Source organism: Schistocerca cancellata, chromosome 1 (genome assembly GCF_023864275.1).
Source record: "Schistocerca cancellata isolate TAMUIC-IGC-003103 chromosome 1, iqSchCanc2.1, whole genome shotgun sequence".
Lineage (NCBI taxonomy): Eukaryota > Metazoa > Arthropoda > Insecta > Orthoptera > Acrididae > Schistocerca > Schistocerca cancellata.
In genome coordinates, this window is record NC_064626.1 from 1,021,816,422 (window position 1) to 1,021,842,786 (window position 26,365).

General features: G+C 43.4%; 1 protein-coding gene across 2 annotated transcripts in view; it reads right to left on the reverse strand.

Annotated features, from left to right (window-relative positions):
• The window catches only part of LOC126089452 (ras-related and estrogen-regulated growth inhibitor-like), a 579,634-nt gene that overhangs the window by 124,144 nt on the left and 429,125 nt on the right, over window positions 1–26,365 (reverse strand). The window contains exon 5 of one of the 2 annotated variants that reach the window (XM_049906910.1): window positions 14,025–14,063. The exons of the other annotated variant lie outside the window; for it this stretch is intronic. Within the exon in view, the coding sequence (XP_049762867.1) occupies window positions 14,025–14,063 (39 nt within the window). The remainder of the gene's footprint in view (window positions 1–14,024; window positions 14,064–26,365) is intronic. 2 annotated transcript variants of the gene reach the window in all.

The following is a 26,365-nucleotide window of genomic DNA, read 5'->3' on the forward strand; positions in this document are numbered from 1 at the left end:
CGACGACTCTTCTTGAAAACTGGGACTACCTGTGCTCTTTTCCAATCATTTGGAACCTTCCGTTCCTCTAGAGACTTGCGGTACACGGCTGTTAGAAGGGGGCCAAGTTCTTTCGCGTACTCTGTGTAGAATCTAATTGCTTTCCCGTCAGGTCCAGTGGACTTTCCTTTGTTGAGTGATTTCAGTTGCTTTTCTACTCCTTGGCAACTTATTTCGATGTCAGCCATTTTTTCGTTTGTGCGACGATTTAGAGAAGGAACTGCAGTGCGGTCTTCCTCTGTGAAACAGCTTTGGAAAAAGTTGTTTAGTATTTCAGCTTCACGTGTGTCATTCTCTGTTTCAATGTCATTATCATCCCAGTGTGTCTGGATATGCTGTCTCGATCCACTTACTGATTTAACCTAAGACCATAACTTCCAAGGATTTTCTGTCAAGTCGGTACATAGAATTTTACTTTCGAATTCACTGAACGCTTCACGGATAGCTCTCCTTACGCTAACTTTGACATCGTTTAGCTTCTGTTTGTCTGAGAGGTTACAGGAGTACCTTGACATCATGCAGATAGTTCACAGATACACATACCATGTGGGGCCGAGCGTTATCCTCTTAAAAAATGGCACGACGATACTGTCGCATGAGAGGTAACAGGTGAGGACGCAGGTTGTCTGAGACACACCGTTATGCCATCACAGGCCACTCAATCGCCAACTGCGTGACCTGAAGTCAAACCCGATGGCTTCCTACACCATGACGCGAGATGTAACACCACTGAGGCTCTCCGAAACAGTGGAAGAATGGGACCTCCCTGCACGTCACAGCAGAATTCACTGACGATATTAGTCCAGAATAGTGCAAAAACCGCGATTCACTGCCCACAATGAGGCGCCGTTCATCAGCAATCCATTCTTCCCGGACGCGGCACCACTCCAGACGCAGTGGTTTGTGTTGTGGTGTTAATGGCAGCCTACGCAAGGGACGGTAATCATTATTCCCGCTGCTCCTGGTCTCCGACCATTGCTGCAGGATGACTCAGGGTGTTGTAGGGAGATAATTACTTGTTGTGTGAAGGCAGTCGCAGATGTGGAGGTGTTACGATTGTGCACAACACGGCGATTCTCCTTTATGTTGGTTAGATGTCGTCGACACGAACCATGGCGGCGAGTATGCCAGCCTTCACGTTCCCATGCTGTCCAACGCTGGGCCACTGTCACAACCAAATGATCCACAAAACTGGATATTGCGCTGTTCGACCCCCCGGCCAAATGCAACCCACGAGCAGGTCGCTTTTAAATTACTATAGGTGCAGGTTACGCCGGGCGCCACGCGGTATCTCTGTGCCCTTCACAGCGATCATACAACATGTGGCGCTGTCTACGCCCTTTACAGACCCTATCACACCTGGTAACAACACTAAACGCGTTGGTTGGTTGGTAGATGTGGGGACTTACAGCGAGGTCATCGGTCCCATTGGAGTAGGGAAGGATGGAGAAATAAGTCGGCCGTGCCCTTTCAAAAGAACCATCCCGGCCTTCGCATGAAACAATTTAGGGAAATCACAGAAAAGCTAAATCAGCATGGCCGGACGTGTGTTTTAACCGTCGTCCTTCCGAATGCGAGTCCAGTGTGCTAACCACTGCGCCACCTGGCTCAGTCCATTAAACACGAGAAATACATATGCACTCTGGTGACTGTTCTACCTGTCACAGATAATTGCAACTTTAATCATTTCCATACTTCCCGACGGTGGTATGTATACGAAGTTACACTGACATCCAACGATGTCTTTTCTTGTCACGCTGTGAAGTATCGTCACGAGTTTTCGACAGTCTTGAGGTCGTTAGGTAAGTTCGAGTACGTGTTTACTATATGTCTCACTTACAAGGAAAGATCGCCAACTTTGTGTCACATTTTAAGGAGAAAACAGCACACTTGGAAGATTTTGGCATCAGAAATCGAACTCCCGCGAAGATCTGAGCCATAATTCCGGCAGTACACAGGTATGACCTTTCGAAAGTGTAATTTTTAAACTTTCACGTAGACGAGATGTTTGTCATTCACTCCATCCCACCGCAGCCGTCTAATGAGCGAGCACGAAATACTGTACAGTGGAGTGAGTAACAGGTTTGTGAATTAGCCCACTGTTTTCACATTGTTAACATGCTGTGTTCACTGTGTCAAAGTACGATGTTTCTATTATGTAGCTGGTGCCAAAGACCCCTTTCCCTCCAACATTTTTATGTTGCGATTCCAAAGTGCAGTGTAAATAAATGAAACTAATTACTGTGTCCTTAAAGCAACATCGTAATGTTAACTAATTATTGACATTGCTGTTGTGAGTTGTTTCCAAGAGATTTTAAAACTAACACTGTCAAAGAGAAGTACATTTGCAGGAAATGCACTGTTTTTCAACATATTTTGCCTGATTAAACAGTGAATTCATTAGCATCAACTTCACTTCATAGTAATTTTTTAGACACTTAAGTTTATTAATTTTGAGTTTGAAGCGTATATATATATATCTGCAGAATAGAATACGAGAATACTGTTAAAATAATATTGAACATACGTGTGAGGTAGACATCTTATGTACTCTATTAGAGTAAGTTGCGTTCTCGAACAAGATTTCAAAACATATTGGACAGATGTGTCCACTTACCGCCTCCTCTTCCCTCACCTTGAATATCCTGTGAATATCAGGGCTCTGGTTGTAACACAGATGTACAGATCTTCGCGCTCAGGCATTTGGTGGCTGCAGCGGAGCAAGTAACCAACAACTGATGCCCGCGGAGTTTTACAGGCCGTACTTTCAGAAGATCATACCTGCGTACTATCAGAATTAAGAACAAATCTTTCGCTTGGGTTCGAATTCTGGGTCTTATATCTCTCAAGTGTGCATTTTTACACTTATAATATGAATTCACGTTGGCCGGTCGGAGTGGCCGAGCGGTTCTAGGCGCTTCAGTCTCGAACCGCGCGACCGCTACGGTCGCAGGTTCGAACCCTGCCTCGGGCATGGACGTGTGTGATGTCCTTAGGTTAGTTAGGTTTAAGTAGCTCTAAGTTCTAGGGGACTGATGACCTCAGCAGTTAAGTCCCATAGTGCTCAGAGCCATTTTTTAGAGTTCACGTTGCTGATGTTTTCTTGTTAGAGGAACCTATTTCCATTTAATCAGAAGAGAAGATATGCTCATGATTGTATGTGACGCATCGAAACTGTTTGCCCAGTCGAGTTTCGGGTTCGAGTTCCGATCTGACAGTTTTGAGGGGTCACCTAAAATCACCGCACCATATACTTTCCATGGAGTAAAATATTTATTTCCTGTCTGTCAGCTTCACGTCACAGTCGTTTTTGCCGTATAAAGGTTCTATGGTGAAATACAGTGACGAAAAAATCGCGCAACCAATGGAAATGAATATACGTAGATTAATGAAATTTCAGGAATAGTTTTGTATAGGTAATATACGTAAGCCATTAATACAGCAAGATCACATGTTACTCTAAGCGCGAGATATACCGTTGCAATTGTGAGATGTTGGTCCATTGATAACCGGTGTAACCGCCAGAATGATGAGTGCAGGCATGTTAACGCGCATGCATTGTGTTGTACTGGTGCCGGTTGTCAGTCTGTGGGAAGTAGCTCGATGCCTGTTGCACTTGGTCCGTCAGTACAGGGAGAGACATTGCTGTTTGTTGATGACCCGCGAGTTCTCGTCCTATGGTGTCCCGTGTGTGCTTGATTGGAGATAGATCTTTGTTGACCGAGCTCGCCAAGGCAACATGTGGACACTGTGTAGAGCATGTTCGGTCACAACAGCGTTATTTGGGATAGCGTCATCCCTTTGGGAAAAACCCCCTGGAATGCTGTTCATGACAGCAGCACAACGGGTCGAATCACCAGACTGACTTACAATTTTGCAGTCAGGGTACGCCGGATAACAAGGAGAGAACTCCTACCGTCACACGAAATCGGAACCCAGATCCTAACTCCAGGTATAGGTCCAATGTGTCTGGCACGCAGACAGATTGGTTGCAGGCCTTCAACAGGCCTCCTCGTAACTAACACACTGTCATCACTGGCAACGATGCAGAACCAGCTTTTATCAGGAAACACAACAGACCCCCACCCTGCACACCGATGAGCTACCGTTTGACCCCACTGAAGTCGCAAATGGCGGTCGTTTGGGGCCAGTGCAATGCACGCTACAGGGCATATGGCTCGGAACTGTCCTTCAAGTAACCAATTTGTAATAGTTCGTTGTGTCACAATGGTGCCAGGTTTCTGCTGTAGATGTAGTATGATGCGCAGAGCCATAGGTCGAACATGATAGTCATCGCTTTCAGTGGTGTCACGAGCCGGTCCGGAGCCCGTCTTCTTGCGACCGTACATTCTCGTGACCATCACTGCCAGTAATCATGTACGTGGCTACAGTCCAACTAAGTCTTTCTCCAATATCGCAGAACGAACATCCAGATGCTTGTAGCCCTATTACACGACCTCGTTCAATCTCAGTGAGGTGTTGACAATGGCGTCTTTGTCCCGCTTGAGTAACATCAACTCATCGCGTCCACTCTTAAAGGTAATTCAAATTCGGGAGGACGATGGTTCAAACCGGCATCCGGCCATCCTGATTTACATTTTCTGTGATTTCCCTAAATAGCTTAAGGCAAATGCCGGGATGGTACCTTTGAAAAGACACAACCGATTTCCTTCCTCATTCCTATTTAATCCGAGCTTGTGCTAAGCCTCTAATGACCTCGTTGTCGACGGGACGTTAAACACTAATCTCCTCCTCCTCCGCAGAAGTAACTTTCACTCACGACCGTTACAGTGTGTACGTAAAGTAAACCTTACATCCATCCTCAAAGTGTCGCTAATAATGACGCTCTTATGCGACTGGTGCGAAATTTGAATAGACCTCGTCTTTTAGATGTAGAAACACGCAAACTAACTTTCGTTTATATCTCAGCGCCTTTCTGGTGTTGCGACATTTTTCTCCGTCAGTGTAGTAGTTTCATATTTGTATATAACCAAGCACTTAAGGAAGGGCCGGCGTGAGTGGCCGAGTGGTTCTAGGCGCTTCAGTCTCTAACCGCGCGACTGCTACGGTCGCAGGTTCGAATCCTGCCTCGGGTATGGATGTGTGTGATGTCCTTGGGTTAGTTAGGTTTAAGTAGTTCTAAGTTCTAGGGGACTGATGACCACAGCAGTTAAGTCCGATAGTGCTCAGAACCATTTGAACCATTTTGAACTTAAGGAACTGGATAGAGATTAGCCGATACTTATTTGCAGTGAGGAAGGTAAAGGGCTCCAGGATGAATTTTCACCTTGCAGCGGAATCTGTGTTCATTTGAAACTTAATAGAAAAAAAAAATTATCGGACCGGAACTCGAATTTGAAATTTTCACCTATTTAAAGGTCCCAAGTTGGAGTCCCAGTTCGGGACGCAGTTTTAATCTGCCAGGAAGTTTCAGGTGCAGGCCTCTCAATATGAGGGGGTTATTACTGTTAAAGGCAGGAAATTATCATCGCGAAAAGTGAGCAATAATTGCGTGTTTTACCTGATTGCTGTAATATATACATTGTATCGTGTCAACCAGGAGTCATCTACAGTTTTGTAATTATTCTAAATGTTATACTGTTACTGGACAGTCTCTTGGCACCACAAACGCCAGTTACGTCCATGGTGGAGTGTCGTGTGCATAATGATCCGTGAAAATGTAAACCTTATCTGTGTCTCATCGTTTTACGCGTACTAACAGTTGGAAGCGTCGATGGGGAAATACACTGGAATTTGTTTGTGTTGAGGAAACGAGCATACATCCACACACAGACCGACGGGAGTGACAAACCGAAGTTCGACGGTCTCGATGTGTCTCACTTTCCTGCTCCACATCCCACTTCGTGACACGTTCAGTTTTAACAACACATCTTAAGAAACGAACGCAATTCTATCAAATAAATCCCATATAAGAATGCCTTACGCGAGGGCAAAATTAACTCTTCTGTTAGTCATATCCATCTCATTAGATTTACTACCAGATACTTTCGTTTGTGGATTTGAATGGGCATGCAAATCACGTAGGCACTTCCTGTAGTGCGCCCTGAGAGTGAAAATTCGCCAGGCAAAGTTGCTGACAGGTTTGTTTACTAACCGGACTAGGCGTGGGATGAACTACTTCTTTATGTGCTGCCGCACGCACGCGTAAAGTCGTTCCCTTTTTTATTCGGTTAGTGGTTACGGCCGTAACGCTGAAAGTGCGTATCTGTCAGGAAACCGGTTCGAGGTACTTTCTCGTAAGAGGAAAGAAATCTCTCCCTCTAAATTACTTATCGGCGTTTTTTTATGTATACTTCCTTGGAGATCAAAATATTTCGGAACTTTGTTTATTTGTATTTCTTTTTTTTTTAAGTAGCAGACACATATTTTGTTCATCATAAATGACCACAAAAAGTACAGGGAGCGACCCAGTAAGAATTCAAAATCCTCTACCCATTGTGAAAGTTTCTACGAAGAACGAGTTATGGATTTTAGGTAGTCATCAGAAAGCTCAGTCATGCTACGGATTGTGTCCTATGACACGAAAACGTTAAACGCATTTAATGCATAATACAGTTCACTTGTTTCTTTTTATTCTTATTATTGTCCTTTTTCTTGCTTCGCGGAGTAGGCGATTCGCCTGTTCCAATCGCAGAGTTCATGGTCTTCGATGCCTCTTGACCATTCACCCCATATGATATAATTTCTTTTTGTATTATTCCTTTAGGTTCGGGAGTCATATTTCTTCATTTTCGTTGATTCCCTCATTCATATTCAGATCACACATCTGTCCGTCTTGTGAAGTCTTTCAGAGACCTCAGGATTCTGATTTCTGTTCCCTGTAAGATACTAAGATGTGTAATATTCGTCCCCAGTGTCTCTGAGCAGTCAAGCAAAACTGGGATAACCATATTAATGTAAAATTTTATTCCTGTTTGTTTTCTAGTTTTCCTGTACAATGTCCTTTGAATTTTTCCCCATATGGCCTGGTACTTACAGTTTTTCATCGACACCATTATCACTGTTATACGTCGCAGTGAAAATACTGGAAGTGAGACACTTGTTAAGTAGTTCTATTATCTATATTTATTTTGGTTCGGACTGGTTATTTTTATTAAAAGCCTTGGTCTTGGTTTTTCGTACAGAAATTTTCATGTTTCACATGAGCAGATTTGTTGTTCAATAAAAACTGGATGATCAGCAAACATCACGGTATTCAAGTGGATTCTTTCAGTTATTTAAATTCTTTGGCTTATTCTGAGCTTTCCGTCTCAAATTATATTATCTGTGTAAATATCAGGAAGTGCAGTGAATAAACCCAAGGGCACTCCTTGGTTGGTGGCTTGGCGTGTTAAAATATCGTTTTGATAGGGTACACTTGATGTACCAATAACATGACGAACGTGTAAATTAATGTTTGCGATGAAACAAAAACAGGTATTTGGCATTGTAGGTCATGATGATCATCAACCATTTGCTTCCACTCATATATAATGGCCTATAAATTTTCCCAGAAATTACGGTATTCAGTGTCGAGCATGCACATTTCCCCTGAATGTTTTATAATGCTATCTACCCACCATTTATTAAGTCTCAATCTTTCTTTATTTGCTGAATACACCAAGAACTCTCTTGGTCCATCTAACATCCACTCCCCTTGTTACAACTGGTGCCCAGCTCGCTTTGTTTTTCATTACGGTCATAGCTGCGTCTTTCACTCCAGTCTGTCCCCTCTTCCGTTTCTTTCATGTTTCAGACATATTGGAAGATAGCAGTTTAAAAATCGCCTACGGTTTTCAAAAGGTAATTTTGAATTTTCTTATATTTTTTCGTTGCCCATTGAACTGTTTTTTAAACGCAAAAGGCAGAAACTAACCAACTAGTTGTACGAGTTCGGTGTTAGTATCCGCTATTTCATATTGGATATGTTAGCAAAGAATTACTTTAGACTTATTATAACTTTTGTATAGCGGTATCCAAATAGTGATTCTGTAGTTTAGAACTCCTCTTAATAAAGGTTCTTTGCGTAATAAAATGAGTATACAATCATTAAAAATATTTAAGGTGACGTTACCTTTGTTGCTAGGTCGCGTCATGCTTCACTTTACTTCATTTTCACACAATAGACGTTCCGACCCCTCTGCTGAGATCTACTCCAGGATCTTCCAGCGTATTTGCTTAGCTGAACACCGTCAAAGGCCAACATCGCCTTGACAAATTCCAAAGATTTACTGCGATTTTTCTGGGAAAGTGGGGCTACTGGGTAAAATTTATCAGTTCATTCATCGTCACTGGATAGGTAACGAAACAGACAGAAAAAGAGAGGGAAAATGTTTACCAAAATATTGTTGTCATGTCGTTTCTGGTAGTTGTATGTATTCCTCGCTCACCATGTGTGGGTATTCACTAAGTTGATAGTGGGAAATCACGACGGTGGGACCTGGAAGCCTATGAACCGCCATCTCTATTTCGCCCTTAGAAATCTCAGTCAATCCTAGGTCTTTTATGTTGCTTTCACTGACCAGTACTCATATGTCGTCGAAATCTTTGTTTTGACCGAAATTCTCGTGATGTTGCACTACCGCAGATTTCACACTCTGTTTTAAATGCGTACACGCTCCTCTAATGTCCACCCTTTGCCACAGTCCTAAGTCACTTCATAAATTTCCGCATTTTGGAGGTTATCAGGTGCGTCTGTTTTGCGCCGCGAAAATCTTATTTTGGTTTGACTGAGAAATGTGGTCTTGATACAGTTTTTCCAACGAATTTTGGTAACGCGATCAGAAACTCTAGAAATAAATGCTAATCTAACAGAAGGCGGGTCCAGGTTTTTCTTATAAACATCAGTAACTCTATTTTGATTGAAAGCTATTTCTGTGGAGAAATCATCGTAGCAGCTGGCACTCAGTGTCTCCTTTTAGAAACCCACCTCCGATTCCGAGGTGTTAATGTAAATGATATGGAAGGCATGCGAAGACAGTGTGTTGAGCATTGCTTGCTTCTGAGCTTGGTGGTGGTGCAAAATGGCTTCTCAGTACCAATTTGTGGCTTACTGCACACAATGTGTCGTAGAGTACCGTCAGATCTTCTGTAGACGGATACGTCTATAGACCTCTGTATCTCCAAACTGAAGATTATCTTGGGATGAGACTAATTTAAGAAAGGGCGGAACGTATGAAAGGTTCAAATCGCTCTAAGCACTATGGGATTTAACATCTGAGGTCATCAGTCCCCTAGACTTAGAACTACTTAAACCTAACTAACCTAAGGACATCACACACATCCATGCCCGAGGCAGGATTCGAACCTTCGACCGTGGCAGCAGTGCGGTTTCGGACTGAAGCGCCTAGAACCGCTCGGCACAGCTGCCGGCGCGGAACGTATGAAAGTCTTATTTCAGTGAGGCAGTATAACAAATGTGTCATCCAAATGGCCGAGCCAACATGATAGCTTTAGTGGTACATTACTTGATGACTGTTTTACGCAATGTTCCATAAAGTGCCATCTGCTACTGACAAGAAAATGAAAGCACCTGTCACGGGTCTATAGCCTGCATGAATTGTTTAAAGGACACCATATTCCACTTACAGTAAAATTTTGTACTCCGCTATCGTAGTTTCTGCATTACGTCACGGCCAAGCATAAATAATTGTTGTCATGGCACGGAACATAAGTAATCCTCTGTACTCTTGTACTGCTGTGTGCACTTTACAACTCTGGAGGTAACAGCAGCTGCCACTGACATAATCACTAGTGGCGTTCACTTGCAGATTGCAACGCCGAAATTACAGTTGCAGAACAAAAACTTCTACTGCCGTAAACGAAATATCATGTACTTTAAACTGCAAAATGTAATTAGACACAGCTACTCGCTTTCTGCAGGCAGTGGTCCACAACTTCAGAAAATGTACCTTACTACCGTTAAAGGCTCTTACATCAATAATTTTCATTTCGACCTTAAATCATCATCATGATGACAAACACAAAAACTCAGGCGTTTCAGAAGCCGACTGCGCAAAACCTGTAAGGTATACAGAAAACAGACACATATCAGTGGATAGAGCAGCTATCCAAATTTTCAACTCACACTGCAGGTGCTTAATTTGGGCGCCGCCTGTAACGGGGAAGGCGTCGATATGTATGCGAAACGCATAGACGTCGCTGACACGAAACGCCCGAGAAGGCGTGACAGCAATCTACTGCGAGTAAGTTCATTGGGTTGCCTACCCGCAGGTGCGAACTAATTCGATGTGACCATACGAAATGGATAATTTATCCACATGTGTTGTGCCACATAGTGCAACTACACCACAACCCGTGTTACGAATCGAAACTTGGAGAGACGCTATATCCACTATTATGTCCCATTTTTTGTGTATATCTTTGTGATTTCGTGCAGTCCGCTGCTGAAACCTTGAAGATAATTACGAATGATCCTGTACTGACATCATAACAACATTCATGGACATAAAGTTCACGTAGAATTTTTCTGTATAAAGCATTATGATTATAAAATATTGTTCAATCTGTTGACAGAAGAAAAACTTGAGTGCCGATTGTACAGTGGAGAAGTGGCTTGATGTGACTCTTAGAGAACAACATAACTGTTGAACACTATCAGGTTCTAGACACGTTCTCATAGCTAAGAGAAGTATAAAACTTTTTACAAGTATTCGTTACAGGATTAAACTAGATGGGCCACGTCAAATTAACATCACTGTAGGGGACGCGCGGAACCACGTAATGCTGACAATATCTGTTGCCCTGACAATGATTTAAGATTAAAATTAGGCACAATTCCTTAAAAAGCTTTTGGTGGCTATAAGACATATTTTCTAAAACGTCTTTCGTGAATTTAGGCACTGCCACAAAAGAAGGCAATGGGCCTAACGGCACTCAGTGGAAAATTTCCCGCTTGTCAAGGTAAAGCGTAGCACACAAACTTATCAGAGAGTTGCTATTGTGCTTCAGTTCAATCTTCTCTTTATCGTATCGCGGACTTACGAACTGATAAAGACTTAAGTTTCCAGACTGAGACTTTAACCAGTATGTTAGGCATGCTTGGACAGCCGAGTTCGTAAAATAACATCAGCGAAAGACGCTCATGGACGACTCCAGAACAGAAACATAATATGTTGAAAAGTTATGGTTACAAAACATTCTCAGTATTAAAACTAATCCATGTCATTTAAAGTGTAGGAGCTTTCTGTATAGCTTTTCCTACCGTTGTCAGTGGAAATCATTGTCTGTTCTTAGGCGCCAGCTATCGGTCGTGATGACATCGGTAACTCGCACCATCACAGTTTTTCGTTTGCCGTCACTGTGTCCCGTGATTTGCTGCACGTCCCCACCCTCTTATTCTATATTCTTCTGTACAAAACTATTCGTCAAACTTAGAATTCCTGTTCTGTCAACATAGTTACGGGTTGAGTATTTGTGATCAATTTACATGAGCAGTGTAGATTATAAGATGTCCTAAAGCGTCATATTTGTGTAATCCATCGTTTTCGCTGTACTTTCGTGATCGACAATGCTTATGGTAGATCACATGAGCAACTTGGTTGTTTTTTGAGGCAAACTTGTTTATCTCACCCGGGACCGTACCATACAATAGAATGATCGTATGTGCACTACTCTGCTGGACTCTCTTGGAACATTTATCTCTTACTTAAGAGATTGCTTTCGAAGGCCGAAGGTTCCTACACACGTTCGTCCTGCAAACCTCTCTGTCTTAATGTGCATATATATTTTTAGAGGAAAAGAGGAACTCCTTGATCAATCCGTGAAAACTACGATCGGCCACCATGTCGTCTTGTGTCTACCGCTCTCCCAAGGCGGGTCAGCTTTCCGACTTGTACTTCTTGTCGTGCCAATGGCAACTCAATTGACCGCACCAGGCAAAAGGAAAAGAATTCCAGTCATTTCCAAAAAAAAAAAAAAAAAAAAAACCGTGGCAGTTCCAGTAACTGAAGCGGTATCCTCCGCATGAAAATCAAACACGCCGGTCCTCCAGCTACGGACGCGGAACTGAATTTTCATCACGTATGACTTCTGCTCACTTTCGCCTTTAATAGGGTGCGTCTCTATGTAGTGTAACGAGAGCTTCAGAGACCTAGAAGCGTATGTCAGCTTTTTGGAATCGTTATGAGTGAGAGTGCCATTAGGTCTCCAGACAACGACAAGGAATGCCATTACGTTTTCTTCTAGTGTTTAAATGCTAATTTTTTAATCTTTCAGTGTTTTCTGAAGATACTCTGAAAACCCTGCTGGAGCACTACGCAGTAGCTACTGCAGCAGCTGCGACCAACCAGCGGCCACATCCGTTTCTGTAACATGGCGTCCGTTACTTAACAAGGCACTTCTTCCAGTTTATTCGTTCCAAACGACGTAAGCCCATTACCTTGGAGGTAATGGGAGCTGTGCGGTTAAGTGTCCTCCGTGAGGGGCAGTGCAATTTGCTCAGCCTGCATAAGCCGACGAAAGAAGGCAGGTACTCCAGGCGGCCGGTGCCGTAACATTGCTCCGCTTGCCTCCGAAAATACCGCCATACCGGCGGTTCAGCAGTTTCGAGCAAATGTGAACATCTACAAGGGACATTCAAAAATTAAAAAGACGAACTGATGTAGAAATGAAACAGTTTGTAAGGAGGAATTTCGTACTTTCATCACGTTTAGTTGGCAGCACTGGGATGAGCTGAGAACAGAAACTGTTATGCTTGTAGCCTCACTACAGAATTTAGCAATGGCGTCGATTTTACGGTATGATGCTAGCTGTATGAGCCGTGGAATGTTTACAAGTGAGAAGAAAAGTTCAAAAGAGATCGAAAATCAGTGGCCGACGAGCAACGTCCTGGCCCATCAGTAGAAGTGTTAACTGCTTCGTTTGAAACCCGCACTGACGACGTTGTCCGTGAACACCAAAGTCTTACAGTTGAACGTACAGCAAAAAGATTGCAGTAATGATAGTACAGTTCATAACGTTATCAGTAATAAGCTCATCTGTAGCAAAGCAAGTGGAAGGTGGGTCCCGAAAGAGTTAACGCAACAATACAGGGAAACCAGACTCGAAGTGTGTACAGACATCAACGAACGCTATGGAAGGGAAGGTGACCCTGTCCTAAACAAGATTTTAACTTCGTGTGAAACTTGAGTCCAACTTTTTGAACTGCAGTCCTTACGACAAAGCATGAAATGAACGTCGTGGATCTCAAAGAAAAGGCGTGATATTGCTACAAGAGAATGCTCACCCTCACACTGCCCAACTGACCCAAGAAATCATTGGAAAAGTGGGTTCGGAGAGACTACCTCATCCTCTCTAATACACTCCACTCAACAAGGCATTACGTAGAAAAATGTTCAGCAACAACGAGGTGATCGGAGTTTGTGGTAAAGTCGCTCAAACAACAAGACAAAGACTTCTTTTGCATTAGGTATAAAATAAGTAGTTCATCGTTGGGACAAGTGCACTGATATTGTTTGGGACTGTGTTGAGAAGCAGTATAAGTCACATTCTGTAAAAAACACACAACTTGTTTTCTATATCAATTTGTGTCTTTAATTATTGAATGTTCCTGGTACGAACGGAAAACCAAAGTAGTGCATATAGTAAATGAATCGCCTTATACCTTACAGACCCAATGAAGAACAGTTTTCTTTGAATGTCACTGTTTGATCTATACGAGACGAAAAGACTAGGGAAAACCAATGGGAAAACGACAAGGAATCTTAATACGAAGGTATGTTATGCCCTTTAAAAGCCCTGCTGTAACAATTAGCTGGCCTAATGGGCAATAGCTCGAATTCGGAAGAACTTCGTACCGGAGCCCTGTGCAGTAGTACAGGTTTAACTTCTGTAAATCAGTCAAGCTTCGATGAGGTCACGGTGGATTTCTTCACCCATCACCGTGAGGTAACCCAATTTCGGTAACGGTACCAATGTGAGGAAGATATTAAACTCCTTCCTTGAAAGTGCCAAGTATTACTTACCTGTTTCTTGTCCTGTATGATTCGGTGAGAATGCGACGTCTGAAAAAAGAGAAAAAATACAGAAATAATAAACATATCGCCCCACACAACGTGAAGAGAACCCCCACAAACTCAAGCTCAACATCATGCATATAACCCCCAGCCAACTACCCGCAACGTCTCATTTCTCTGCACTTTCATGTATCATCCACTAGCTGCTCAAGCTAAATGGAAGAAACTTACAAACGCCGTGTCAACATTTCTCATCTGGTTATAGTTCAAAAGAGCGTTAGAAGGGCGTCATCACTAATTCACTCATGACAGGATCATCTTACTAGAAATTATTTGGGCTCTTGTAATTCACTGAAATTTAATATTTTATCCATCCTCAGCAAATGTAGTCGGACACAATAAAATAATAAGCAACAAAATGCGTGAAAGAAATTTAATTTCATTACTGGTTTCGGGCACTTAGTGCCCTTCCTCAGAATGTTATATCTATGCGATAATTATAACCTTCTGAAGAAGAGCCCAAGTACCCGAAAACGATAGAGAAATAACATTTCTTTTATGCAACTGGTTGCTTATTATTTCATTGTATTCACTGAAATGCAAATGCGTACATTGGACTATGGTTCCAAAAGTTTACCAGGGCTTCCTTTTTTTTTTTTTTTTTTTTCAAACTTCGATCGGTCGCGAAATGGAAACCAAAGTGAAAATAAAAAATGAGTAGTTTTTAATGAACTGCGTCGAGAGACTCAACAAGTGTAGACGTGCTAGGGCATGTACAACAACAACTCCAACATACCGCATCGATAGTGGCTAGTCACTAGCCGACATCTGGATCTACTCTAATAAATCTTGAACGGAAACGACGACTGATAGCTGCTCTTCACCATTTTGAATTCTTTAGTTGCAAAATTTAGCTACATCTTCCAGCTACGTACCTATATAGTCGCTGCTCCGACTAACACATTTGTCGCAACGTGGTCCAACTTTACAATACCCTCGTCATAGAAGGCAGCTGCCTGCGCTTTTTACAAATTTGCTGCGCTGGTCTGCAGCTCGCTGTCTGTGCGAAATGCTGTTCTCAAAGCAAGTGGTTCATATGAGAGATGAAAGCAGAGTGAGCCAAGTCCGGGCTGCATGGCGTGTAGTCAAGCACTTCCCACCGAAAAGCCTGCAGGAACATTGTTGTTGCACCTAAAAATGGTTCAAATGGCTCTGAGCATTATGGGACTTAACATCTGAAGCCATCAGTACCCTAGAACTTAGAACTACTTAAATCTAACTAACCTAAGGACATCACACACATCCATGCCCGAGACAGGATTCGAACCTGCAACCGTAGGGGTCGCGCGGTTCCAGACTGAAGTCCCTAGAACCACTCGGCCAGCCGGCCGCGGTGGTCTAGCGGATCTGGCGCCGCAGTGCGGAACCGCGGGACTGCTACGGTCGCAGGTTCGAATCCTGCCTCGGGCAGGGGTGTGTGTGATATCCTTAGGTTAGTCAGGTTTAAGTAGTTCTAAGTTCTAGGGGACTTATGACCTAAGATGTTGAGTCCCATAGTGCCCAGAGCCATTTGAACCATTTTTTGAACCACTCGGCCACAACGGCTGGCTGTTGCACCTGCAGTATGCGGCCGAGGATTGTCGTGAAGAAGGAAACCCATGATAGTTACATGTGGGCTGTATGAGATCTGGTGGATCCCTCAGCGAGCCCTTCATACTTGGCGGGAGAATCTACTATAAGCATATTTACGTCCTCACTGTACATGCATAACTGGGAAGTGCAACATAACCCGATCAACGGGCATACTAGAGACACTGCACAACACGCCTACGCAAAGCTTCATCGTATTTATGTGTCATTTTGATTACGTGACCGATCGCGGGTGGAAAAAAAAAATGTTCCCGTAACATATTGTTACATGCAGTGAATACTGTTGGTTTTCGTTAAACAGCAGGCTGTTTTATAGCTATAGAGGTTGTATTGTAACAAGTAACGAAAACTGCCAACAGTTGCTGCTTCATCCATGTTTAAAATGTTGAGAACTTTAATCTTGATGGCCGGTCATGGGTTTGAACTGTCACCCTCCCGATGTGAGTCCATTGCGCTAATCACGGCGCCACCTCGCTCGGTGGCTCATAATACAAAGACTTTAAGTTTAATATTAAGCTTATTGGTACTCTGGTTAATCCACTCCCTTTTTGAATTAGTCAGTCCACAAATAGTTTTTATTCCGACTATGTAATTACTTATTCGCTGTTATGATAGTATCTGTAATTTTTATTGGGAGATGCACCAGAAGATGCAACTAAAAACGTTGCGAAACCGGTAGTGCGAGTCTACACGGATTTCAAGAAATACAGCTTTAGTGGATTGAAAGAGCTTTCATTCAGCTATATGTTCATCACTTGTATCCGTTTTTAACATCTGGATTTTAATGCTTGAAAGTCCCGTAAACAATGTATAAATGGCAGTGATGGACGTGTAAACAGCTTTGGGCTGTCGACTATCAGGTGAGAGGGTAACTGCGGACGTAGACTGAGGATGCAGATGCTGCGCACCTGTGACGTCGCGAGTGGCTCCTGCGGCGGAGTGATGCGAGAGCAGCGCGTGCGCCGACCGTGACATTAGCCGGCCGCTGCAGCTGCAGTCGTCGGCCGCGACCACGCGGAACGCCGCGCAGTCATTACGAGTACGGCGAGCCGACAACAAAAGACTGCGCACAGTACTTCAGCCGCAGCCCGTGCCCCTGCATGCAACACGCGAGGCTCGCCCCACGTCTAGGCCATGATGGCCGCCAGCACCTTGCTAAATGACTTAGTACCCGCCACGACACACGAGATTTACATCTACATCCACACCCTGCAAATCACTGAGAAGTGCATGGCAGAGGTTACTTACCACAGCATCAGTTGTCGGGGCTTCTTCCCGTTCTGTTCACGTATGGAGAGAGGGAAAATCTCTGTTTAAAAGCGACTGTGCATACTGTAAGCTATCTGATCTTTTCACAGCAATCTGATGGAGGCGATACGTGGAGGACTGTAGTACACTTCTTGAAACTTGGTTAATAGGCTTTATCGGGATGGTCTGCATCTATCTTCAAGTGTCTCCCAGTTCCATTTCTTCATTATCTCTGTGATACACCCTCCAACAGGTCAGACGAATCTGTGATCATTCATGTTGCCCTTCTCTGTGTACGTCCGTTATGGCATGTTAGTCCTGTTTGGTATGGGTTTGTGACTCCTCAGCAATATTCTAGGTTGTGGAATTTTAAACTTGTATAGTGTATTAATCACGATTTTAATAATGAAAACTCCACCAGTTACTTATTTTCTGCTGCTTAGCACAATGCATTTCGAGAATTTATTCTCATTTTCAAGTACAATTGTGCATTTGTTTACATGAATATGTTGAGTGATGTTTGCATGTCTGATTTTCTGCCTCTTTTGCGTCTTTTCGAAGTTAGAAGACACTGTGCCTGCTTCATTATGCAGAATATCCTGCGAAGATACTATCTTTATAGCTATATATTCGTGTAAACAAATGCAAATGAGAATAAATTCTCGAAACGTGTTGTGCTAAGCAGCAAAAAAATAAGTAAATGCCGCAGTTTTTATTATTTAAATCATGACGTTTTTTTATTTAAATTATGAATGACCCTGAATGAATGAATCGCAATGAATCAGAGGAAGAGAAGGCAGAAACTAGAGGACCTAGTGCAAAATGCAAGTACGATCGGGTTACGGATTAATGAACGAAAGACCGAGGTAATGGAGGTATCAAGATAAGCCCATAGTGACATTTCATTGCACATAGAGATATGGAAATTTGCTAAAGTGAAAAATTTTAAATACCTCAGTACATGGTTCAAGAGGGAAAAAAATTTAAAACAGAAAATAAACCAACGCATTGTGAATGGGTCTAAAACTTATTTCAGTCTACAGCAGATAACGCCATCCAAGAATCTGTCAATTAAGACCAAACTTAAGGTATACAATGCCATGATAGTGCCAGTATTGTTGTACGGGACAGAAATCCTAAGCACAACAAAGAAGGATGGAGAAAAGTTGCTGGTCTTAGAAAGAAAAATTATGAGAAGGATCTTTGGACCTGTCCAGGAAGGGAGCTCGTGGAGACGTAGAAAAAACCAAGAACTGTATGAGGTGATGAGGCAGCCGAACATCTTTCAAAAACTGAAAGCGCGGAGAAAAAGCTTGGCAGGCTAAATTGCTAGGGGACCAGACACCTCTCCGGCGAAAGCCGTTCTTATGGGAAGACCTGATGGTACCCGTCCAATCGGAAGACCCAGGAAGCGATGGGAGGAGAAGCTACAGAAAGACCTTTGCCAGCGAGGGGTCCGTGACAACTGGGTTCAAAGTGCACAAGATCGCCATCTATGGAGGGGCATTGTGAGGTCGGCTCTTGATCTACAGGCTACTCGATCGCCGATTTGGTGATGATGATGATGAATGACACAGTTGCAGGACATATCTAATACGACGAACAAAATACAGTGGATTAACCACTGCGCCCTATCGATTAGTCTGTTTCCTTCTAACGATTAGTCTTCTTGCGGCATCGTCGCGGTAATTCAATACATCATAGTCTGTAACATTTAAGTCAGTATTTCCTCAGAGCTTAGTATAAATAAAACGAACTTATCAATGACAAAATTAAAAATTATTTAGGAATACAGACGTCAGTGGCAAGTCGATGCTCTGTCATTTCATAATACTTCTTACGGTGAGTGATTTGGAACGGTATCACTGTCTGTCTAGTTTCGATTTCCGATGCAGAATGCAGTTAACGTGTAACAGCTTCAATTCTGTCAGCATCTCTCTCGTGCATTTCTGTTTCTTCGTTACTTCTCCCAAATATCTTGCTGGACAAGCACTATCGGGAGAAACACTTTCTCTAGGAACAGACTACCAACAGCATAGGTTTCGTTTCCGAAATGGATCTTTCACTCTGCAGAGGTATACACCGTTGTGAAACTTCTTGGCAGATGAAAACTTTGTGTTGGACCGAGAAACGGGTTCTATTCCCTATTGAATGTACAGCTTTAATTTGTCAGAAAGTTTTACAGCAGCGCACATTCCATTGCATAGCGAAAGATTCTTCGTGAAAGCTTTTCACATGCTTATTACGAGATCGCAGTAATCACATATGAGCCGAAATAAAGTAATGGGTCTCACGTCAATGACATAACTTAAAACTGGGCAGAGACAGATGCAGTGTTTCGCAGAGTTAGCCAAAAATCAGTTAGACTCAACGCGCTTGAAGAAGAAGAAGAAGAAGAAGAAGAAGAAGAAGATCAAATACCTAGAAGAAAACGATCTATTAACTCGTAGTCAGCTCGAGTTCAGAAAATATCGTTCTTGTGCAACACAGCTGGCTCTTCATTCACACGAAGTAATGAGTGTTGTCGACAGGGGATCTAAACTGATTCCATATTTCTAGATTTCCAGAGGGCTTTAGACACCGTTCCTCATAAGAAGTTTCTAATTAAACAGCGTGCTTATGGAGTATCGTCTCAGTTCAACTACTGGATTCGTGATTTCCTTAAAGAAAGGTCACAGGTCGTAATGAACAATGGAAAGCGATTGAGTGAATCAGGAGTGATATGTGGCATTCCGTAAGGAGGTGTTATAGGCCTTCTGCGGCTTCTCATTTATGTAAACGATTTAGGAGACAATCTGAGGAGTCCAGTTTGGAGATGGCACTGTCGTGTACCGTCTAGTTACGTTATCACAAGACCAAAACCAGTAGCAAAATGATTTAGACAAGATATCTGTACTATGCGAAAAGTGGTAATTGACCGTAAACAGTAAAACGTTTGAGGTGTACCTCATTTGTACTAAAAGGAATCCGTTAATTTTCGATTACGCTATATATCGCGAAAAATTAAAAGTTAACGATTCCGTTAAATACTTAGGGATTAAAACTGCGAACAGCTTAAATTGAAACCATCACACGGAAAATACTCTGGGGGAAGAGACCCAAAGACTGGCTTTATGCGTATAAGATCCAAAAAAATCTGTTAAAAAGACTAATTCTTCTACGTATGATCCCTACCAGACAGAACAGACGGTGCATATCGAAAAAGTTCAAAATGGGCAGCTCGTTTTGTATTATTGTGAAACAAGGGATTCTGTATCACGAATATTTGGGTGGCAATCATTAAGACGAAGACTTTTTGATTACGGCGAGAACTTATTACGAAATTTCAGTCACCAACTTTGGCCTCCGAAAACGAAAATTTGCAGTTGACTCTCACTTACATAAAGGGCAATGACAACTGCAATAAAATAAGAGAAGTCAGAGATGGGATAGATGTTCGTCTTTCCCACGCCCTATGTAAGAGTGTAACTGTAGAGAAGTAAAAGTGGTTTAATGAACACTTCGCCAAGCACATCTATGTACATACGCCGCAATACGGTGCGTGGTGCGCGTACCCTGTACCTACCATTCCTAGACATTTCCTTTGATGTTCCTCTCGCAGATAGGGTGCCGGGAAAACGTCTCTCTACATGCCTCCGTGTGAGCCCTAATTTCTCGTATCTTGTTGCCTCTGTCCTTACGCAACATGTATGTTGGTGGCAGTACACTCGTTCTGCAGTCAGCTTGAAATGCTGGATCTCTAAATTTTCCGATAGTATTCCTGGAAAAGAACATCGTCTTCCCTTCCTATTTGAGATGCTGGAAAATATACGTTCGAGCTTCGTTAACTGTCTGCAGTGAGACACCATGCCAAACGCCTTTCGAAAATCTAGACATACGTAAGCTGCCTCTTGCCCTTCATCCACAGTTAGCAGAGTGAACCAAAGATTAGGTCTGTAGCTGCTGACGTACATGAACAGACAGAAGTAATATTCAAGTACTTTTTGGAATAAGTTTATATGCCGTAACGGCTCTGCGTCAAACGGTTGATCTGTACACGTGCTCTAGCTAAGTTTCCATTTGGAAAATGATTAGGTCACCGCCAGGTCCAAGTGCTCTCCTCAGCTTCTGTGATCCGAAAAGCTTCGGCATCGATACTACAGGTAGCCGCACTAGAGGCTGTTAACCACTACAATAGAGGGTGGTGAGAAAATGTGTGAAATGCTTGGAGGGATGTTACAGGGCAGATTCTACTAAGGCATAAATGTTAAGAAAGAAATTCGATACGCTGCTCGATTTCCTAGTTATTTAGCATAGAATTTAGCCAATCGGGGCGTCGCGCGGTCACACTCAAGCGGCGTGCCAGGGGCGGTGTTGCCCAACGAGTGCTGTGTCTCGTTAGCTGATACTTGAATTTACGCGCGACGCTCTGATTAACTTCGATGCTACATAACTCGGAAACGGCGTAACGTATCGAATTTTTTTTGTAACATTCATACCTCAGTACAACCCGCCCTGCAACATCCTTACAAGCGTTTCAGACATTTTCTGACTACACTGTATATTTCGCAGCAATCAAGCGTTCCGGTAACAGAAGTTATACATCCTGCGAGCCGAATAAGTGGACGCAAATGGATAACTGAACTGGCATCCTAACCTAACTTGGAAGTGTGTGGCGGGACTGGGACCCCCACTGGTAAACACTCCAGACGGTACGCGCGGTTGCTGTTTGCTCATTCGCTGTCCTCCCACGCCGGCGGCGTACGCGCCTGCTTTAAGTATCGCCGTGCCCACAGTCCGTTCCGTGAACTTCCCTCCCACTCGCGGTCAGCGCCGGCACTGACGAGCCGGCCTCCAATTAGAGCCGGACAGCGCGCCCGTGTGTGCTCAGGCGCGCTCACCCCGGCCCCGAGGCCCGGGCCAATTTGGACGGCCACTCGAGGTGCTCGCGCTGTCCGGCTCCTATTACACGGCGCCCACGCGGCGGGTAGCGCCGCCCGTCTGCGACTGCACTCCGGATGGAGCCAGCTCGCCATCGGCGGTTGTAAGAACACGACGCCCTCTCCACTGTTCATCTACAGACTCTACTCACTGCAGGTCAGTCATTTCGCTAGGAGCAAACAGACTGTCCCATTATACAGGGTGGTCCATTGGTCGTGACCGGGCCAAATCTCACGAAATAAGCGTCAAACGAAAAAACTACAAAGAACGAAACTCGTCTAGCTTGAAGGGGGAAACCAGATGGCGCTATGGTTGGCCCGCTAGATGACGTTCCCGTAGGTCAAACGCTTATAAACTGCGTTTTTTAAAAAAACAAACCCCATTTTTTATTACATATTCGTGTAGTACGTAAAGAAATATGAATGTTTTAGTTGGACCACTTTTTCCGCTTTGTGATAGATGGCGCTGTAATAGTCACAAACATATAAGTACGTGGTATCACGTAACATTCCGCCAGTGCGGACGGTATTTGCTTCGTGATACATTACCCGTGTTCAAATGGGCCGTTTACCAATTGCGGTAAAGGTCGATATCGTGTTGATGTATGGCTATTGTGATCAAAATGCCCATCTGGCGTGTGCTGTGTATGCTGCTCGGTATCCTGGACGACATCATCCAAGCGTCCGGACCGAATGCCGGGTAGTTACGTTATTTACGGAAACACGAAGTGTTCAGCCACATGTGAAACGTCAGCCACCACCTGCAACAAAAAATGATGCCCAAGTAGGTGTTTTAGCTGCTGTCGCGGCTAATACTCACATCAATATCAGACAAATTGCGCGAGAATCGGGAATCTCAAAAACGTCCGTGTTGAGAATGCTACATCAGCTTCGATTGCACCCGTACCATATTTATATGCACCGGGAATTGCATGGCGACGACTTTGAACGTCGTGTACAGTTCTGCCACTGGGCACATGAGAAATTACGGGACGATGACAGATTTTTTTGCACACGTTCTATTTAGCGACGAAGCAACATTCACCAACAGCGGTAACGTAAACCGGCATAATATGCACTATTGGGCAACGCAAAATCCACGATGGCTGCGACAAGTGGAACATCAGCGATCTTGGCGGGTTAATGTATGGTGCGGCATTATGGGAGGAAGGATAATTTGCCTCCATTTTATCGATGGCAATCTAAATGGTGCAGTGCATGCTGATTTCCTACGTAATGTTCTACAGATGTTACTACAAGATGTTTCACTGCATGATAGAATGGCGATGTACTTCCAACATGATGGATGTCCGGCACATAGCTCGCGTGCGGTTGAAGCGGTGTTGAATAGCGCCGTCTAGCGGGCCAACCATGGCGCCATCTGGTTTCCCCCCTCAAGCTAGACAAGTTTCGTTCTTTGTAGTTTTTTCGTTTGACGCTTATTTCGTGAGATATTTGGGCCGGTCACGATTAATGGACGACCCTGTATACTTGACAGCCTGTGAAGCTGTCGTCACGAAAGGTCAGTTTACTCAGCATCTCAGGTCTCGCCAATGTAGCGACACAAGCCTGCCCTGCATTGATGGAAATGGAGGGTGCTACACCATGAATCAACAGTCAGAATTTCGTGGATAAAACTGATATTAAATGAAAAAATATTCATTCCATTCGAACCTGACATCCCTTACTAACACCAGTATTAGGTGGGGCTCGTACTCTCGTATCCGCCGAGGCATGGAACCAAACTGCCTCATAATATCACCCTGGGGAAATTTTTTTCGTGCCTGACATACTTGCTGTGTCAAATTAAAAAGGTTGCAGGCTGAATGCTGGTATGGAAGTCTACATCCTTCCTTCATATGCTCTATGGATGAGCACCCAGGGGACCGGGCATTCCAGTCAAAGTACATTTTTGTTGCCTTTTGTGGTATGGACAGCAGTGTGGTGTCTTCCAACACTCCGTTGGAATATGCCAATTGGTATACTGGTCATGAAGGATGTGACAACATTCTTGACAGACACTGGCGATCATTGAGCCTCCCTCCATCTATTATCAAATGCGTACTGCTGTCATAGTTCCAGTGGTTCCTCACACCATCATTCCAGAAAGTGAGAGGTACGGACCTCAAGAACTCTTCCTCTCCGTGATCACCATCTAGCCTACGGATACGTTGCCGTCGATCTGGCCACTGCAGGCGTTGACGGAACTAGTCTCTGAACACGACAGAATGCCACTCAAAAACCGGGTGTTCAAAAAAAAGTCGAATATTTTAAGAGGTGGTAGTAAGCATCAAAACAAGAAATAAAGCACACTAAACATGGGCTCTAAAATGTTTACCATGAGAGCACTTATTCATCTTCATACTGCGAAACTCTTCTACAGTAGGAACTTCCCTTTCCATATTTTTGAAGGAGGTAATATGGACCAAAACAAAAAAAAAACTGTCAGTAATCACGGGCCCTAATATGGGTGTTTTAAGAAATGTGGGCACTTGTGCAGCAGAAAAGCTGTGCTTCACAGTAGTTTGGATGAACAAGTACTCATGGCTCTTAGGTAGACATTTTAGAGCTCATGTTTATTGGACTTTTTTCTTGTTTTGGTGGTTACTACCATCTCTTAAAGTATTCAATTTTTTAACGCACTGTATATCCATTAGGCACCAGTCATGAAAATAAAATTAATCAGATGAAGATGGTATTACATTGTGGCTGTGCACAGTCTAGATATTCACTTTCTTCATGGAAGTGATGTCTTTCAACTTTATTACCAAACAAATAAGAGAATCAGTTACCTTTCCACGTTATTGATGGTAAAGGATCAATTTTAAATGCAGTGCTCCTCTTTAATGACAAAGGAGAAAGGTGTAAGACTATTTTTATTCTTTTTTGTGTCTCTGGCCCAAGCCAGACACGAAACCGTACTGAAACAAGAAATTTGTTTCTTTACTTGAGTGTCACGTACAAGAAATTATGGCCCGGAGCCAATGTGAAAATATAAAATCACAACATCCGGTCTGACAACGTTGTCAAACGTATATAGTAATACAAACTTGACTGATACTGTGAAGGAAAAAGGGGAACCACTGAATAATTGTACAGGTTTATCAAAATCAACAGCAAAACAAATGTGTTAGTAATATGATTGTAATTTTGTTGTACTCCATTCGATTGAGGCTGTCACTGAGCACAATGTATGACGACCGATCTTGGTTGTAATGCTATTCTGTAGTTGCTTGTTCTGACGACGAGATATGGAATATCACATTTATGCGGTAGGCTAAGAGTTGTTTGCAGTAACAAAAGCGATGCTCGAATCTTCTGTCTCTCATAGTCATCAATAGCAGAAACATGACACTAAATTACTCTGTATATATATATATATATATATACACTTAAAATATAACACACTTCTAAATTTGGTGTTGAGAGCTGGGAGTAAAACGTTTAAAAAGCAGCTATTACTACCATATGATATTACTGCCTGTCTCTTTATTCGATACGACCTAGGGCAAACATCTGATATATAGCTGAGAATCCCTTCCAGATTATAGTGATCAGTAACTGAGCATCATTACTTTATCTCCGGTTACTAAACGAAATCCGATACTGAAATTTTCAGCACCCTCATAATCACACGCTACTTTATCAAACGGCGACCACAGTCTCAGACGTTTCGTAGATGTAATCTGTGTTTTGTAATAATATACTCACACATTTATCCGTACCTACATAGGTGCACAAAAATATGGGAACACTCAAATACTACTCTCAAAATGGCTAAATACGGGTCCTGAATGGTTTTTAATGATATCTTATACCACTCTTCCTGCAAAATACTGGAAAATTCTGGTAACGATGATGAGGATGGAGAGCAATCATGCACATTACGCTCCATGATAGACGACAAAGTGTCAATGCCGGCCGGAGTGGCCGTACGGTTCTAGGCGCTACAGTCTGGAACCGAGCGACCGCTACGGTCGCAGGTTCGAATCCTGCCTCGGGCATGGATGTGTGTGATGTCCTTAGGTTGGTTAGGTTTAATTAGTTCTAAGTTCTAGGCGACTGATGACCTCAGAAATTAAGTCGCATAGTGCTCAGAGCCATTTGAACAAAGTGTCAATAATATTGTGATCTGGTGACTGTGTTAGCCAGGGGACACGCGACAATTCATCCTCGTGCTCACAAAATCTTCGACAATGTGAGCTGCGAACTGAAAGCCAGTCGTCGTAGAACGCAGAATCATCTTTAAGGAACAGCCATCTATATCTGCATAGATGCTCCACAAACCACCGTACAGTTCTCTGACAACGTTTCAGCAAGTTTCTTACTTGCCATCTTCAGGCGAAGTGCGAAGTGTCGGCCACACCGAGACGAGACGCCAGGACCCGGCGCCCCCCCCCCCCCCCTCTCCAAGTGACGCCTCGCCCATTCCACTCGCGCGTGTTTATCCCGACCGGCGCTGAGGATGTAAAGAAGCCCTTGGTCCAGCTGCTATAAAGATCCGGACGAGACGTGAACCTGACACTTCGCCTG